Raw genomic sequence first — 16828 nt, forward strand, 5'->3', positions numbered from 1 at the left:
CCTCAAGCTGAGTCATTGCTTCATTAATTTGAGCCAAAAACCAGAGGGCCCGATTTGGTACCATGTGATACTCCTCCCTCGAGGGTTCGATTTACCAACAAGGTTTCCTTGTTTCCAACACATTCAACTCTTTTATCGAAGAAACTACAAGTCCAAGGAATTAAGGTAGGCCCGACACCCATTTGTGTCAACTTTGTCATAACCACATTGTGATTTATCAGATCCAAAGCTTCAGAAAAAAATGTGACAACCACCAAGCTGCGACTTAGTTGTTTATCAGAAGGGGGGGGGGAAGATGACATCACCGGTCATGCAATTGGGCAGCAAATTTTGTTTAAAAATTTTTTTTTGAATCTTCTTCTCTGAAATGGCTGAACAGATCGATGCAAAACTTTACACATATGACCTCATCGATCACATGGTTTGGCAGCCATATTGAATACCATAAAACCTCTAAAAATCTTCTCCAGAATGGCTCGACAGATCGAGGGGAAACCTCACACAAATGTTCCCCAAACCTTGATGATACCAGGGTATTCACGAATAAATGTCACATGGTCTGTCAGCCATATTGGATACCGTAAAACCTCTAAAAATCTTCTCCAGAATGGCTCGACAGATTGAGGGGAAACCTCACACAAATGTTCCCCAAATCTTGATGATACCAGGGTATTCATGAATAAATGTCACATGGTCTGTCAGCCACATTGGATTGAGCGTAAATCTTAAAAAAAATTCTTGCACTTTGAACTGTTTCGTCAATTGACGTGAAACTGCACAGTTATGATCTCGCAGTGATGGGGAATACACGTTTTCAATTTCAATCTGATCAGACGCATGGTGTGGCAGCCAGGATTATTTAAATTTTTTGAATCTGGGTTATTTTTTATTTTTGTTTTTTCTTAACTTGGTTGGCATAGTCCTCAAGTATAGTCAAATATTTCAAGGCTAACTTCGCAGTGCCTGGGTGGGTTTGAGGGGTAAGGAGGAGCAGCTGAACCCCATATCCTATCCAGGTTCCTCCTGATGACTCCAATGCAGGACTGGACCTCTTTGTTCTTCCATTTGATTTGAATTTAATCTACTCATCCCATTCTGATTTCAATTGAATCATAATAATAAATGTCAAGGGTCAGGATCAGGTATTTGATCAAAGCGGGGATGCATCAAGGTGGGACGTCTTGATACCCTGTCATCACTGCCAGCAGTTTTAAAGTGATAGTTTTAGTTATGTCGATTATTATTTATGTAACATACCAGTACACAAAACACACCACACAAAACAAGTCCTGGCGATGGTCGGTAATCTCTGATTGCTCTTTTTCTTGTTTTTTTTTTGACTATTTGAAGATTGTTGTTTCTTCCTCTAAATAGACACCTCATTAAAAAAGGCATGAGTAACAGGGTTTTCAGGGCACCAGAAACACAGTCACATGATCTGGTGTCCTTTCAAGGATGCAAACGTAAAAACGAAAGATCTGACGGTGTATTTACTTGACTTTACAAATGTTTATGGTTCCATTCCCATCCATTACCTGATAAAATTGGATTAAGCAATGTCAGTAACTGTGCCTCCCTCATTTTACCCTCCCCATCCTTAGCTTCCTCTGAACTCAACATCAGGATTTATCAGGTTTTGGGATACTCGCTCATCCCGCATGATTGTGAAAGTCGCTGCATCTTCAGCAGACATCCAAGCAGACCTCATGACCCTTACCTTCAGGCTTTCCCGTAGTGCCTTGCCAAGTGGACAGCCAGTTTACATCACAGTGGATGATGGAGTGGCTGAGTCAACAGATGGACTCACGTGCAAAGGATACAACTTCACAGACCATCCATTCACCATTCCACGAACAGTCTACGGTATGGTGACTCTTGCATACAAACAACCACAAGGACATTACTGGGTCGATGTCACGAAAGATTGAGAGTGCAGAGTAGGAAATATATACAATGATGTATCTATCTACTGTGTGTGTGTGTGTGTGTGTGTGTGTGTGTGTGTGTGTGTGTTTGTGTGCGAGCGTGTGTGTGTGTGTGTGTGTGTGTGTGTGTGTGTGTGTGTGTGTGTGTGTGTGTGTGTGTGTGTGTGTGTGCGAGCGTGTGTGTGTGTGTGTGTGTCTGTGTATGTGTGTGTGTGTGTGTGTGTGTGTGTGTGTGTGTGTGTGTGTGTGTGTGTGTGTGTGTGTCTGTGTGTGTGTGTGTCTGTGTGTTTGTGTGTCTCTGTGTGTGTGTGAGACGTTTTTTGTGGAGTTCGACTGGAACGTTCTGATGTGGTTTGTGATACACCGAAATGATCGTCGTGATCTCCTGAGTTAATTAGGCTCATTAACTACAACGAACCCGGAATAATTCCCACGTTTCAAACACATGCCATGTTAAGGTGAATAGAACAGCTTCGTCGATCCTTTCGTGGCATGACATTCTATTTACAAAAGAAATAACAAAAATAACGATGACATTGCAACAAAGCATATATTAATTAATCCTCACTATAATTAGTGGACTTGTGTTTGTGTGTGTGGGTTTGTCTCGCTACTCCTCCTACAGTTCTTGGCTGATTACATCCATATTTACGACATAGGATCAGCATGACCCCACTTAATGTGTTGGGGGGGGGGGGGGTTTAGATCCTCGTGGAGGATCTCTAAGTCTTACTCACGTTGTTGTTCTTCATCTTCTTCTTGTGGACCTTTTTGTTTCACAGCCTCCAGTTTTCATCGAAACTTCCTGAAACTTGGCATATATATATATATATATATATATATATATATATATATATATATATATATATATATATATATATATATATATATGTATATATGTAAAAATACCCTGCGCAGACAGTAACCATCTCTGATTTTGAAAATTCCTCCAAAAAAAAAAGTTATGACGTCAAAATATCTCCGCCAGTGGAAATCGCCTAAAAAATTATCTCCGAAACTTGGCAAACTTTTTGAATTTTGTTTGCGGGAATCAAGCCGGGCATTAGCACAGATAATTGATCGCAAGCCTGATACATCGCAATGACTTCATATTCGTTTTTATGACGTCATCATTAAGAGGACAAGGATCTTAGCTCATTTGAGCTTGTTATCTTTGCCGGTGGTCTTGGGGGGGGGGGGTTGAGGGGTTGGGGACACAAATTGTCTATGTAAATGTGTATCCTGCAGCGCCACCTCCAGCTGGGGAGAGTATTACAAGTCTCCACCATTTACAATACACAATTCCTGTGATTTGTTGTTATGAGGTGTTTGAGGTGTTTTGGTGTTTTTGATTCTCCACCAAAACACCATGAGGTATTTTGAATTAAAAGCAGTCGATACGTTTTTGCTTCATGCACGAAACCTGGGTTATTTATTTTTGCCAACACAGAGCTGTCAGTTGCCTATACACCGCCCAAATAAAGGTATGCGTCAGAAGAACATGTTGCATGCTGGGAACAAGATCTCCTATATGGCGGGTACTCTGCCATTATTAATAAATATAATAATATGGAATAGGCAATGCCTAAAAGCGAACGTAGAATTCTTCTTACATTCGCTTCTTAAATATATCAAATTAAGCAGTCTTTTTGCTATGAAAAAATAAATATTACCTTAACATTATCTTCACAACAACAACTACACGGCCTAGAACAGGATCTCATCTGAAAAAAAAAACTCCTCAACATTACCTTCACAACGACAACTACACCGCCTGGAAGAGGATCTCATCTAAAAAAATAAATATTACCTCAACATTACCTTCACAGCAACAACTACACCGCCTAGAACAGGAACTTCTTCTTCTTCTTTTTCTTCTTTCGGCTGCTCCCGTTTGGGGTTACCACAGCGGATCAACCATCTCCATTTCGCTCTATCCTCCACATCTTCCATTGACACTCCAACCACCCACATGTCTGCCCTCACCGCATCCATGAAACTCTTCGTTGGCCTTCCTCTTCTCCTCCTGCCTGGCGGCTCCATATTCAGAATCCTTCTCCCGATATACTCCGCTTCCCTCCTGTGCACATGTCCAAACCATCTCAATCTCGCCTCTCTCACTTTGTCTCCAAACCATCCTACCTGCGCAGTCCCTCTAACGAACTCATTCCTTATCCTGTCCATCCTCGTCACTCCCAACGAGAATCGCAGCATCTTTAACTCTGCCACCTCCAGCTCCGCTTCCTGTCTTTTTATTAGTGCCACCGCCTCCAAACCATACAACATAGCTGGTCTCACTACCATCTTGTATACTTTCCCCTTAACTCCTGCAGCGACCCTTCTGTCACAAATCACTCCTGCAACTCTTCTCCACCCACTCCATCCTGCCTGCACTCTCTTTTTCACTTCTCTCGCACACGCTCCGTTACTTTGGACAGTTGATCCCAAGTATTTAAACCCATCCACCTTCCCCACCTCAACTCCTTGCAACCGCACCATACCACCACCCTCCCTCTCATATACGCACATGTACTCCGTCTTCCTCTGACTGACAATCATTCCCCTTCTCTCCAGTGCGTACCACCACCTCTCGAGGCTCGCCTCAGCCTGCTCCCTACTCTCCCTACAGATCATGATGTCATCCGCGAAAATCATAGTCCATGGAGACTCCAGTCTGATCTCGTCCATCAACCTGTCCATCACCATTGCAAACAGGAAAGGGCTCAGAGTCGATCCTTGGTGCAATCCAACTTTTACCTTAAACCGGTCCGTCATTCCGACCGCACACCTCACCGCTGTCACACTGTCCTCGTACATATACTGCACGATCCTCACATACTTCTCCACCACTCCCGACTTTCTCATACAATGCCACATCTCCTCTCTTGGCACCCTATCCTAAGCTTTCTCGAAATCCACAAACGCACAATGGAACTCCTTCTGGCCTTCCCTATACTTCTCCATCAACATTCTCAAAGCAAACATTGCATCTGTAGTGCTCTTTCCTGGCATAAACCCATATTGCTGCTCACAGATCGTCACCTCTCCTCTAAACCGAGCTTCCACTACTCTTTCCCACACCTTCATGGTGTGGCTTAACAACTTTATCCCTCTGTAATTTCCACAGCTCTGCACATCACCCTTATTCTTAAAAATTGGAACCAGTACACTTAATCTCCACTCCTCCGGCATCCTCTCACTTTCCAAGACTTTTTTTTATTAAACAATCGAGTTAACAACCCCACTGCCATCTCTCCGAAGCACTTACATGCCTCCACTGGTATACCATCTGGGCCAACCGCCTTTCCACTTTTCATCCTCTTCATAGCATTCCTCACTTCATTCTTACTGATCCATCCCACTTCCAGATGCATTATCTCCACCTCTTCCAACCTTCTCTCTCTCTCTCATTTTCTTCATTCATCAGCTCCTCAAAGTACTCCATCCACCTTCTCAACACACTCTCCTCGCTCGTCAGCACATTCCCATTTACGTCCTTTATCACCCGAACCTGCAGCACATCCTTCCCAGCTCGGTCCCTCTGTCTTGCCAATCGGTATAGATCCTTTTCCCCTTCTTTTGTATCCAACTTCTCATACAGCTCGTCATATGCCTTTTTCTTACCTTTGCCACCTCTCTCTTTGCCTTTCGCCGCCACTCCTTGTACTCCTGCCTACTTTCTTCATCCCTGACAATCCCACTTCTTTTTCACCAACCCCTTCTTCCTTATACTTTCCTGTACTTCCTCGTTCCACCACCAAGTCTCCTTATCTTCCTTCCTCTGTCCAGATGTCACACTTAGTAACTTCCTAGCTATCTCCCTCACCACTTCTGCTGTAGTTGCCCAATCATCCCACCCATCTTTACCACCATCCAACACCTGTCTCGCCTCCTCCCTAAATTCCACGCAACAGTCTTCCTCCTTCAGCTTCCACCATCTGGTCCTTAGTTCAGCCCTCACTCTCTTCCTCAACCTCACCTCTAAAGTCATCCTACAGACCACCAATCGATGCTGTCGAGCTACACTCTCCCCTGCCACCACCTTACAGTCTCGAATCTCTTTCAGGTTGCATCTCCTGCTAAAGATGTAATCCACCTGTGTGCACTTTCCTCCACTCTTGTACGTCACCCTGTGTTCCTCCTTCTTCTTGAAATACGTATTTACCACTGCCATTTCCATTCTTTTTGCAAACTCTACCACCATTTACCCTTCCACATTTCACTTGTTGAGACCGTACCTACCCATCACCTCCTCATCCTCTTTATTCCCTTCCCCAACATGCCCATTGAAATCTGCTCCAATCACCACTCTTTCATCCTTGGATACACTCTCCACCACTTCATCTAACTCACTCCAGAAATCTTCTTTATACTCCATCTCACACCCCATATGTGGGGCATATGCACTGATGACAGTCATCATCAACCCTTCAATTTCCACCTTCACACTCATCACTTGGTCTGACACTCTCCTCACCTCCAATACCCTCTTAACATAATCTTCCTTCAGGATTACCCCGCCACCATTTCTACTCCCATCCACACCATGGTAGAACAGTTTGAAACCACCTCCAATGCTCCTAGCCTTACTCCCCATCCACTTGGTCTCTTGTACACACAGTATGTCCACCTTTCTTCTCTCCATCATATCAGCCAACTCTCGCCCTTTGCCAGTCATCATCCCAACATTCAGAGTTCCAACTCTCACCTCCACACTTCTACCCTTCCCCTCTCCAACTGCCTCCGGACTCGCCTTCCCATCTCCTTCTCCTCCTTCACCCAGCAGTAGCACAATTTCCACTGGTACCCTGCTGACCAACGGTACCAGTGGCGGTCGTTGGTAACCCGGGCCTCGACCGATCCGGTATGGAAATTCGTTTTGTTGTCTGCATTGGTTTTTATGCCGGATGCCCTTCCTGAAGCAACCCTGGTCACCTCTTATGACACACAGGGATATGGTACACCTATTCTAACCGGGGCATACACCGGTCCTCATTTCGCCGACCTCAGAAGGATGACAGGCTGAGTCAACCCCCTGGTGTTTTCGACTTGGTATATATATATATATATATATATATATATATATATATATATATATATATATATATATATATATATATATATATATATATATATATATATATATATATATATATATATATATATACAGTGGCCCAACGGGGCTTGAACTCAGGACCTTTTGGGTCCCAATCCGCTGCCCGAACCACTGCGCCAACACCAGGATTTAGTATGGAACAGGATCTCATCTGAAAAAATTAATATTACCTCAACATTACCTTCACCACAACAACTACACCGCCTAGAACAAGATCTCATGTAAAAAAAAATAAATATTACCTCAACATTACCTTCACAACGACAACTACACCGCCTAGAACAGGATCTCATCTAAAAAAATAAATATTACCTCAACATTACCTTCACAACGACAACTACACCGCCAACAACAGGATCTCATCTAAAAAAATAAACACAAGGTTGAACGTAGAATTCTTCTTACATTCACTTCTAACTTTACCTATAACTTGTTCACAACTGTATACGCAATTTCCGGTTACTTCGGGCTGGATTCGGGATCAGCTATCAAATAACGTAATTCACGATAAAAAAATATTTTTTGATGATGCGGGAGATATCTTTATTAAAATCAGTGGAGGAAATATACACCATGTCTGATATTTGGGTCTTTCATGTCTCCGACGATGCCTTTATCTCCCGGCATGCATCATTCCCCATGACAAAAACCGGAAACAAAAAAAAACCAGAAGCAAAAATAAAACGGAAGCAAAAGGGTCATAGGCAACGACATGGAATCAAAATTGCCATGGTATTGTGTTGTTGTTGTTTCCTATTCTCTCATGTGCATGCGTTAAGTAATATTCACAAGATAGAAATAAAACCCAATCGTGTTTATACACCGCACAGCGTTTAAAAACAACTGGAAGCAAAAGGGTCACAGCTAACGACATGGATTCCAAATAGCCAGGGGTATTGTGTTGTTGTTGTTGTTGTTGTTGTTTCCGTTTCCGTTTCCGTTTCCGATTCTCGCATGTGCACGCGTTAAGTATGAAGCTCACTGCGTTCGCTATTAACAACAGTCGTCATAGTCGTATCATTTGGTAATACGAATAACAAACATATAATCTCCACCCTGGCACAAGCACATCTGGGCTTGGAGAAAGGCAAACCAATGCTCAAGCAGTACATTAGGTGGGTATGCTACAAGGCTGTGAAGACCAATGAAAATTTGGTCCAATGGACCAATGAGCTCACTCGTACCTCAAACAGATGGGGATTTGAATCTCTTATTTTTCCTTTCAGCCAATTATCATTTACTACTCAATCAATTTGGCAAAATATCGTTGTGCAGTACACACATTACAGAAACCTAATAAATTACTCATTCTCCAACTTACCAGGACAAGATGTATGGTAATTGTTGTAGTAATCAACAATAGACCTTCTCGATCGGCTTTATTCTCACAAAACCCATACGCATATCTACAACAACATAAATATACATAGAGTAAGAATAACAAAATACAATAACTTGTACACATAATACTGAAGGCAAATACCACATACGCATCACATAATAACGAAGTTAAACTCCATACTCTAATACCAATTACATTAGTCAGAGTACATTATTCCTAATATAGTATATAACATACCATTACTGTTCCAGCATGACTTTCCACGGAGTACGTGGTATACGTGTCAACACCAGCCATTGACCTTCATATACAGTGCTGCCACATCCGCCCAATTACCGTTGCCGCCAATTACAGTATGGCACTTATTATCACAACATTCACCCCCTTCCGAGATATCTATCTCTATAAATCTAGTCTAATAGGAGGACGAATGGTGCGACCGGATCTTCTTGGCACTGGAGGGTTATCCACAGCATCTGATTGCTGTGGAGTTGCAGGAACCATATCAGGAATGAGATCATCCCCATCTGAGCAGGGTGCGTCTTGGGGACTACCCTGGGGAATTACATTTTCTTCAGAAGCCTGAGGTAGAATTTGGGGTTCACTCTTGGATGGGGTTCCAATTGGGGCTAAGTGTCTAACAGAGACCGTAGTTTCCCTGCCATCTGGGTAGCGAATATGGGCATAGTGGGGTCCTGCCTGCTTGGTGGAGGTCGACTTCATCCACAAGGGGATCAGTTTTATTCATGCGTACGTGACGCTTCAGCAGGACTGGCCCAGGATTGCAGAGCCAAGTAGGCACCGAGGCTCCCGAGGAAGAACGACGAGAATAGTTCAGAAGTCTTTCATGAGGGGTAGCATTGGTTGCTGTAGACAACAGTGAACGAATTGAGTGGAGAGCATCAGGCAGAACAGTCTGCCAGCATTTGATGGGTGGATTACGGGATTTTAGAGCAGTTGTGATTGCCTTCCAAATGGTACCATTGAACCTCTCCACTTGGCCATTCCCTTGAGGATTATAGCTAGTAGTTCTGCTACCAGCGATCCCCCTACTGGCAAGGAAGTCTTGTAATTCCTTGCTCATAAAGGAGGGTCCCCGGTCCGAATGAATGTAAGCCGGCATTCCGAAAATAGCGAACAGCTGACAGAGGCACTTGATAACCGTGGAAGTGGTCATGTCGGCACAAGGAAATACAAAAGGAAACCGTGAATATTCGTCCACAATGTTAAGAAAATACTGATTCTTATCTGTACTCAGAAGAGGCCCCTTGAAATCTATATTGAGACGCTCAAATGGCTGAGTAGCTTTTATGAGTCTCGTCTTATCTGGTTGGTGATACTTGGGCTTGCATTCTGCGCATATTCTACAAGATCCAACAACCTGCCGGACATCCTCGACAGAGTATGGCATATTCTTAGATTTCACAAAATGGAATAAGCGGGTAACCCCTGGGTGGCACAAGGCTTCGTGGAGGTTAAACAGTGAATGTCGATCGTGGCATGCCATCCCACAATAAGACCTGGAGAATGTATCAGAGGGAATGTTTTCTTGACCAGGACGATAAACAATGTCAAAATCATAGCAAGATAATTCCATCCTCCAACGCATGAACTTATCATTCTTTATCTTATTTTTATGCTGCTTATCAAACATATAGCTCACTGATCGTTGATCTGTCTTTATAGTAAAATGTCGGCCAGTCAAATACTGTCTCCAGTGGCGAACTGTTTCAATAATAGCCTGGGCCTCCTTCTCAATAGAAGCATGACGACATTCGGGTCCCTGAAGGGTTCGGGAAAAGAAGGCTACCGGACGTCCTGCCTGGGTGAGGACTGCAGCAATTGCTACATCCGAAGCATCGGTCTCAACTTCGAAAGGTACGGATTCGTCAATCGCCCTCACCACTGAACCTTCAATGTCTTGCTTAAGTAGATGGAAAGCCGCTTCTGCTTCCCTTGTCATGGGAAATGTAGTAGTGGCACACAGTGGGCGGATCTTGCTTGAGTAGTCATATATCCACTGTGAATAATAGGCAAAGAAGCCAAGGATGCGTCGGAGCGATTTCATGTCCCGAGGCACTGGCAAGTCCTGCAAGGGTCGGAGTCGTTCCGGATCCGGGCGCATTTCCCCTCCTTCCACTGCATATCCGAGAATACTGAGCCTGTTAGTTGAAAAGATGCATTTGTCTTCATTGTAAGTTATATTCTTTCTCTTAGCAGCCTCAAGAAATTTCGTGAGATTTGCATCATGCTCTTCCTGAGTCATGCCGCAAATAGTAATGTTGTCTAAGTAAGCAAATGTTCCAACCAGTTCTTCTTCTTGGATGAATGAATCCACGATACGTTGGAAGCAAGCCACTCCGTTGGTGACGCCAAAGGGAACCCGAGCAAACTGATAAAGGCATCCACAGGCCTCAACTGCGGTGTATGGCTTATCTTCATTTCTGATGGGGATTTGATGATATGCACTATGGAGGTCAATCGTACTAAAAACACGGTATTGAGCAATCTTGTTAACAGTGTCATCTATACGAGGCAGAGGATACCCGTCAAGAAGTGTAAATTTGTTGATAGTTTCTGAATAGTCCACGGCTAAGCGTTTCTTGTGAGTTTCGTTCTTAACGACAACAACCTGTGCACGCCAAGAGGAGTTACTGGGCTCTATAATACCTTCCTTCAACATACTTTGAATTTCCTTTTCAATTAATTTACGATCATCGGGAGAGTACCGGCGTGATCGAGCAGCAACAGGATAACAATCAGCTGTCAAGTTGGCAAACAGTTCTGGAGGGTCAACACACAGTGTACTGAGTCCACAGATAACAAGAGGAGGCAAACTACCTCCATATGTCAGTGTAACACTATCATGCAGTCCCTGAAAATCCTGGCCCAAAACTATATCTGAACACAGCTGAGGGAGTATGGACAGACGCACATCTTGGTAGCACCGACCGTTTACTTTGATATTGACCCGACAGAACCCTGATGTCTGAGCGGTGAAGGAAGTGGATGCCATGGAAACATTGCCTTGGGTGTGATGTACACTTAAGGAATGGCACTTAACGAGGTCGGGATGGATAAAACTTTCTGAACTACCACTATCAATAAGGCCATCCAATTCCACTCCATTGAGCGTGACCCTCACAACCGCCTTTGATAACACCCCTGGGGCAGCGGCAGAAGACACAGCCGCTAGCGTTGCCTGATCAGAGGAAGTTGCACAAGCACCAGAAGCTACTGATGAAGTACTACGGCACACCTTAGCAAAATGACCCTTTTTCTGGCACTTATGACACACAGCCTCTCGTGCTGGACATTTTACACGTGGGTGTTTTAAAAACCACAAAAGAAACATTTAACACCCGTAGCAGCCATAAAAGTTGTGGGTTCCACTTCACCGGTATTCTGATTGGATGAGGCAGCACCCAATGAACGGGAGGGTTGAATAACACAATAAGATTCTGAATTTCTTTGGGCTGAATCTAGAGATCTAGCCTGATCAAACATGGTAGCTAAATCTAAAGTCTTATTCTCTAATAAATGTTGTCTGATCAGTGGTGACTGCAGGCCGCTAATGAAGGCATCCCTGATGGATTCTTCGCAATGTTGAGTTGCTGTTACAGCCCCAAAGTTACACTCTTTACTTAACGTTTTCAGAGTCAGAAGGCATTCATCTAAGGACTCTCCGACCTGCTGGCGGCGAGTTGCAAGACGATGGCGTGCAAACACTTCATTAGTGGGCTTTACGTACTGTGACTGTAAAGTACGGATAGCCTCATCATAAATGGTACACTCTGATATAGTTTCGTATAGTCTTGGTGAGACAAAATTTGTCAGCAGACTCATCTTATCCAGATTATCCTGTGGTAGAGCTCCCAGGAAGTTTTCGAACGTCTTCAACCAGTGTTTCCATTTTTGTGCCGCCGTGGGTGAACTGGGATCCGAATCCAGCCTCTCTGGTCTCAGCAAACGCTCCATTCCAGTGTAGGCCTTGGCGCTCTTCTGGTCCAATCCAACCAGGTAAGTTTTGTGAGAATAAATTATTGTTGTAGTTATCAACAATAGACATTTTCGATCGGCTTTATTCTCACAAAACCCATACGCATATCTACAACAACATAAATATACAAAGGGTAAGAATAACAAAATACAATAACTTGTACACATAATACTGAAGGCAAATACCACATACGCATCACATAATAACGAAGTTAAACTCCATACTCTAATACCAATTACATTCCTCAGAGTACATTATTCCTTATATAGTATATAACATACCATTACTGTTCCAACATGACTTTCCACGGAGTACGTGGTATACGTGTCAACACCGGCCATTGACCTTCATATACAGTGCTGCCACATCCGCCCAATTACCGTTGCCGCCAATTACAGTATGGCACTTTATTATCACAACAGTAATGACTGTAGTTATGCTAATGAAGTAACCAGACAATCAACCCCTCACACATTCAGCACATTTTCTCAAACAAGATGGAGCATTTAACAATGCAGAACTTTGGTGGAGTATATAGATTGCAGTAGATCTGAGAACTAGTGTGGACTCACTCACTCACTCATTGACTGACACACAGCATGGTTACAATAACTTTTTGTGTTCTTGCAGAACGTGTGAGGTTGATACATCACCCAATTTATTCCCACATGTGTATATGTGATGATAAATACGTCGGTAATGGTTTGTACGTGGTACAATTTTGTGCACAAGCTTGGGGGCACGAGTTGAGGCCTTTCGGTATTCCCCAAGCCACAGGCTGTGTGGGCAAACACACACTCAGGAACGGACACACATGCGACAACATTGACACAATCAACATTCAAACTACTCAATTAACATCTGGTTCAGTTCGATGTAAAATGTTACGGTTACTTTGGACAACTTTCTCGAACTCTGCTTAAGACAGTTTAAGGAATGATATTAAAGAGTTCACCCCAGAACACTGGATTAACGTTGGTTTGCATGTGGACTCACTTACTGACACACTTGCACACACATACACAGGTGAGGCTAAATATAATTCTGGACTTCACACAGTGGTAAGTGAGTTTAGAACACCCATTTGAACCCAATTGATCTCTCCCCAAAACACCCCAACCATCACCCCCTGCTCTTTCATCATCCTTCACTTCACTGAATGATTTGTACTGGAACATGTCCTGTCCCCACATGAAAGTTCAGTCTGATTTCATCACATAAACGTTGGTACATGCTGAGTTCTAACCCCAAGCTTGACATTGCGTTTCACCACTTAACCCTCACCCATTGCAGCTGAATGCCATGCCAGTGCTGATCCACATTTCAGAAACTTTCAAAACTACCATTTCTCATCCAATGGCACCGGAACGCTGCTCTTGGCCGCACACTGCCCGGCCGACCAACAACGTACCTGGGAGGTGTTCATATACATGGAAAGCGAACCCAATTCCCTGGTCTCATCCACCACCCGAGCTGACATCATGGTTTATGGAAAGATCATCAGTTTCATCCATCATAAGGGCACTGAGGTACTTATGGGATTGTACCCTGGGGTAGATACTGAAACACATTAATTATTATATTTATTTTTCCCTCTGTTTCCCCCACTTTAAGTATCCTCAGCATTGACTGAAATGATGAATTTGATTTCTCCATTCTCAGGTTGATGGAGTTCTTGTTGAGCTGCCGTATAATGACCCAAGTGGGGACTTCCACATCTTTTATGAGAATTATCCTGTTTCTGTGCTGCACACCAAGAATTATTTCACCATCAAATATAACGGTACCTGACACTCACAACTCAACATCTTCAGACACCAAGTACTCACATCACTTGAAGTACTGTAACTGATTTGGTCTCCCTAATGGGTGATATGACATTGCCAGATATTAACTTCTAAGATGCTGAGCTGAGGCTTTCTCCAAACTTGGTAACTCTGCAGTCTTATGTGCTAATGATCAATTGATTTAGCCATGTGGTAGTTTCTGCATGCATGTTAAGTTCTATAGAGGAATTTGGTTCTGCTGTCGGGCGATTCCGCAGCGCAAAACGCACAGTGACATCATTGAAAAGCATAACAGGTTGAATAAATAAAAACCGGGATGGAGACATAGGAAGGAAACGAGGAATAAAAGATATGTGGACCCACAGAACTTGATAGATATGGTCTCCACACCGAAACCTTAAACTAAATTGATCACTGGTTCAGTGATGCAGGTCACACAAAAGAGTGAGATACGATGGATGAGGTCGAGGTTTTAATGGTCTCTCCTATTGTGGGACGTTTGGAGGTCCAACATGAGTGTGCTGGATGGGCTGTGCATCCGTGCCGACGTTCTCGATGCTCTTGCTGCCATCTCTCCTCATCCGGGTTATCCAGGTGTCGAATCGACCACTCAATGCGTGATTTGAACTGGCACAGACTCTTGGCTTCCCTCATTCCCCTTTTTTCTCCCCTATAAGCCAACTCTCGGCTCACCGATATAGTCACTGCCACGTATGCCCCTGCCGTGAGGTTTCCATCCCCCCTTTCCTCCCTGCCCCCCTGCAATGGTCTCGGATACACCCCAACGGTGACGAAGTTTCTCACCCACACATCCTGCTTAATTGTCTCGCTCATCAGTTTTAAGAGAGCAATGCGTGACCAGCACATCTTCACACCCCATGTCGATGGAAAGTTTGGGGCTCAAACACGTGCAGTGGCTATTTTAATGTGGTTCAGTGGGGCTGATATGCACAAAACCACCAAGTTGATGTGGTCTTGTCGGACAGATGAGAAATAACAATGGAAATGATTACGAATGCTTATTAAAGAGGGGAAAAGGGGGCAAACACAGGGTCCAGGGCAACACATGTAGTTTTAGATTCACCCGATCATGCTCACTGGAGTTACAAAACACTAAACACAATCGAATAATTAACCCTCATTAACCCTCAATTAATTTTCTTAACTAACAGTAGCATACTACCAAAGCTGATCAATTCAACTGGAACTTGAACCCATACATACAATAGAGTTCATGAAAACTCGACTTCCATCCCAAATCGAAGTGTGGGATGGGAATTGAATGTTAAAAATTAATAAACATGACTGATAAAACACTCGATTGAGCACACTCACATCCCCACACCCCAACCTGACTTCATCCTGCACCCTAATCCCACGGACTGTCGTTCTCCCCAGGCTGGCGACGCGTGCAGGTCGAGCTGGAGAGTGAGGAACTTTATTATGGACAGATGTGCGGACTATGTGGGAGTTATGACGGAACCCAAGGAGGAAACACTCGACTTCCAGATGGTTCTGTAGCACCTGACCTCAACACCTTCTTGCAGGCCTGGACAGAATAACCTTGAGCAACAAACCTCATCTTCTTTGTTTCTCTTCCCAAAGCTTTTTTTCTCCCCCTCACGCCGATACCTCTGATGTCCATCTCTTTTATCCTCTGAAGAGTTGAACATCTTCAATGTCTCCATCAATTAATTTTACCAAACTTCACCCCCTCACACCCCAAGCTTGTTCACTTTTCTTTTGCTGAACAATCATTAAACTGTGTACCTTTGTGAGGGATGTTTGATTTTCCACAATTTTCTATAATCATCCCTGAACATGTAATCAGATCACTCAATTCCACACTACGAGTATAATATTCAATCACATTCCATCATTCATGGGTTTCTTCATCACTTCACCTTTGTGACACATTCATGTTTCACTTTCTCTTCTTATTTTGATTGTACTTATGGTGTTTAATCTTCATTTGGTGAAAATAAAAAAATTGTTTTCTTGTGGTTAATTGTGTTTCTCTTGGCAAGCTATCGTGTTAGAACATATTTAACGTTTATTTATATTACACTCGGCATTTTTACCCGTCACTTTCTGACATCTTATGAAAAGACACTCACAAACATACTGCTCGATTCACTCAATCATTTGCCTGAGGTCTTCTTCCATCCGCGAGGAAGTCAGCTAATATCACCTTCATCAACCATCATTGTTGCTGATGGTGCGAGCAAAAATCACTTCCATTTCGCTGTGAATCTCAGTGTTGTTACCTCCACCACCAAAGGTAGGAGGAGGTTATGTTTCTCCCCTGTTTTTTTGTCTTGTTTGTTTGTTTGTTGTTGTTTTTTCCGGATGCCCGGATGTTGTTTTTCCGGAGGTTTTACGCCGCATGCCCTTCCTGTCGCAAACCCTGGTCGCCTCTTACAACACAGGGATCTGGTACACCTATTCTAACCGGTGGTATACACCGGCCCAGTACACTGGTACTCACTTCACCGACCTCAGAAGCATGACAGGCTGAGTCAACCCCCTGGTGTATTAATTCAGTGGCCCAACGGGGCGTGAACTCACGACCTTTTGGATCCTAAGTCGCTGCCCTAACCACTGCGCCAACACCAGACTTGCAGACATCCATCCTCAAGGATAGAAATGTATATCATA

At 43.6% G+C, this 16828-nt stretch overlaps 1 protein-coding gene across 1 annotated transcript in view; it reads left to right on the plus strand.

Moving 5' to 3' along the window:
• The window catches only part of LOC147010364 (uncharacterized), a 47307-nt gene extending 31129 nt beyond the window's left edge, over window positions 1-16178 (plus strand). The window contains exons 10-13 of the mRNA XM_085858869.1: window positions 1602-1863; window positions 13677-13912; window positions 14046-14166; window positions 15569-16178. Coding sequence (XP_085714995.1) covers window positions 1602-1863; window positions 13677-13912; window positions 14046-14166; window positions 15569-15732 — 783 coding nt within the window. The 3' untranslated portion in view covers window positions 15733-16178. The remainder of the gene's footprint in view (window positions 1-1601; window positions 1864-13676; window positions 13913-14045; window positions 14167-15568) is intronic.
• Window positions 16179-16828: the final 650 nt, after the last annotated feature.

This window comes from Eptatretus burgeri, chromosome 16 (genome assembly GCF_056783735.1).
Source record: "Eptatretus burgeri isolate ZD-2024b chromosome 16, Ebu_testis_v1, whole genome shotgun sequence".
Lineage (NCBI taxonomy): Eukaryota > Metazoa > Chordata > Myxini > Myxiniformes > Myxinidae > Eptatretus > Eptatretus burgeri.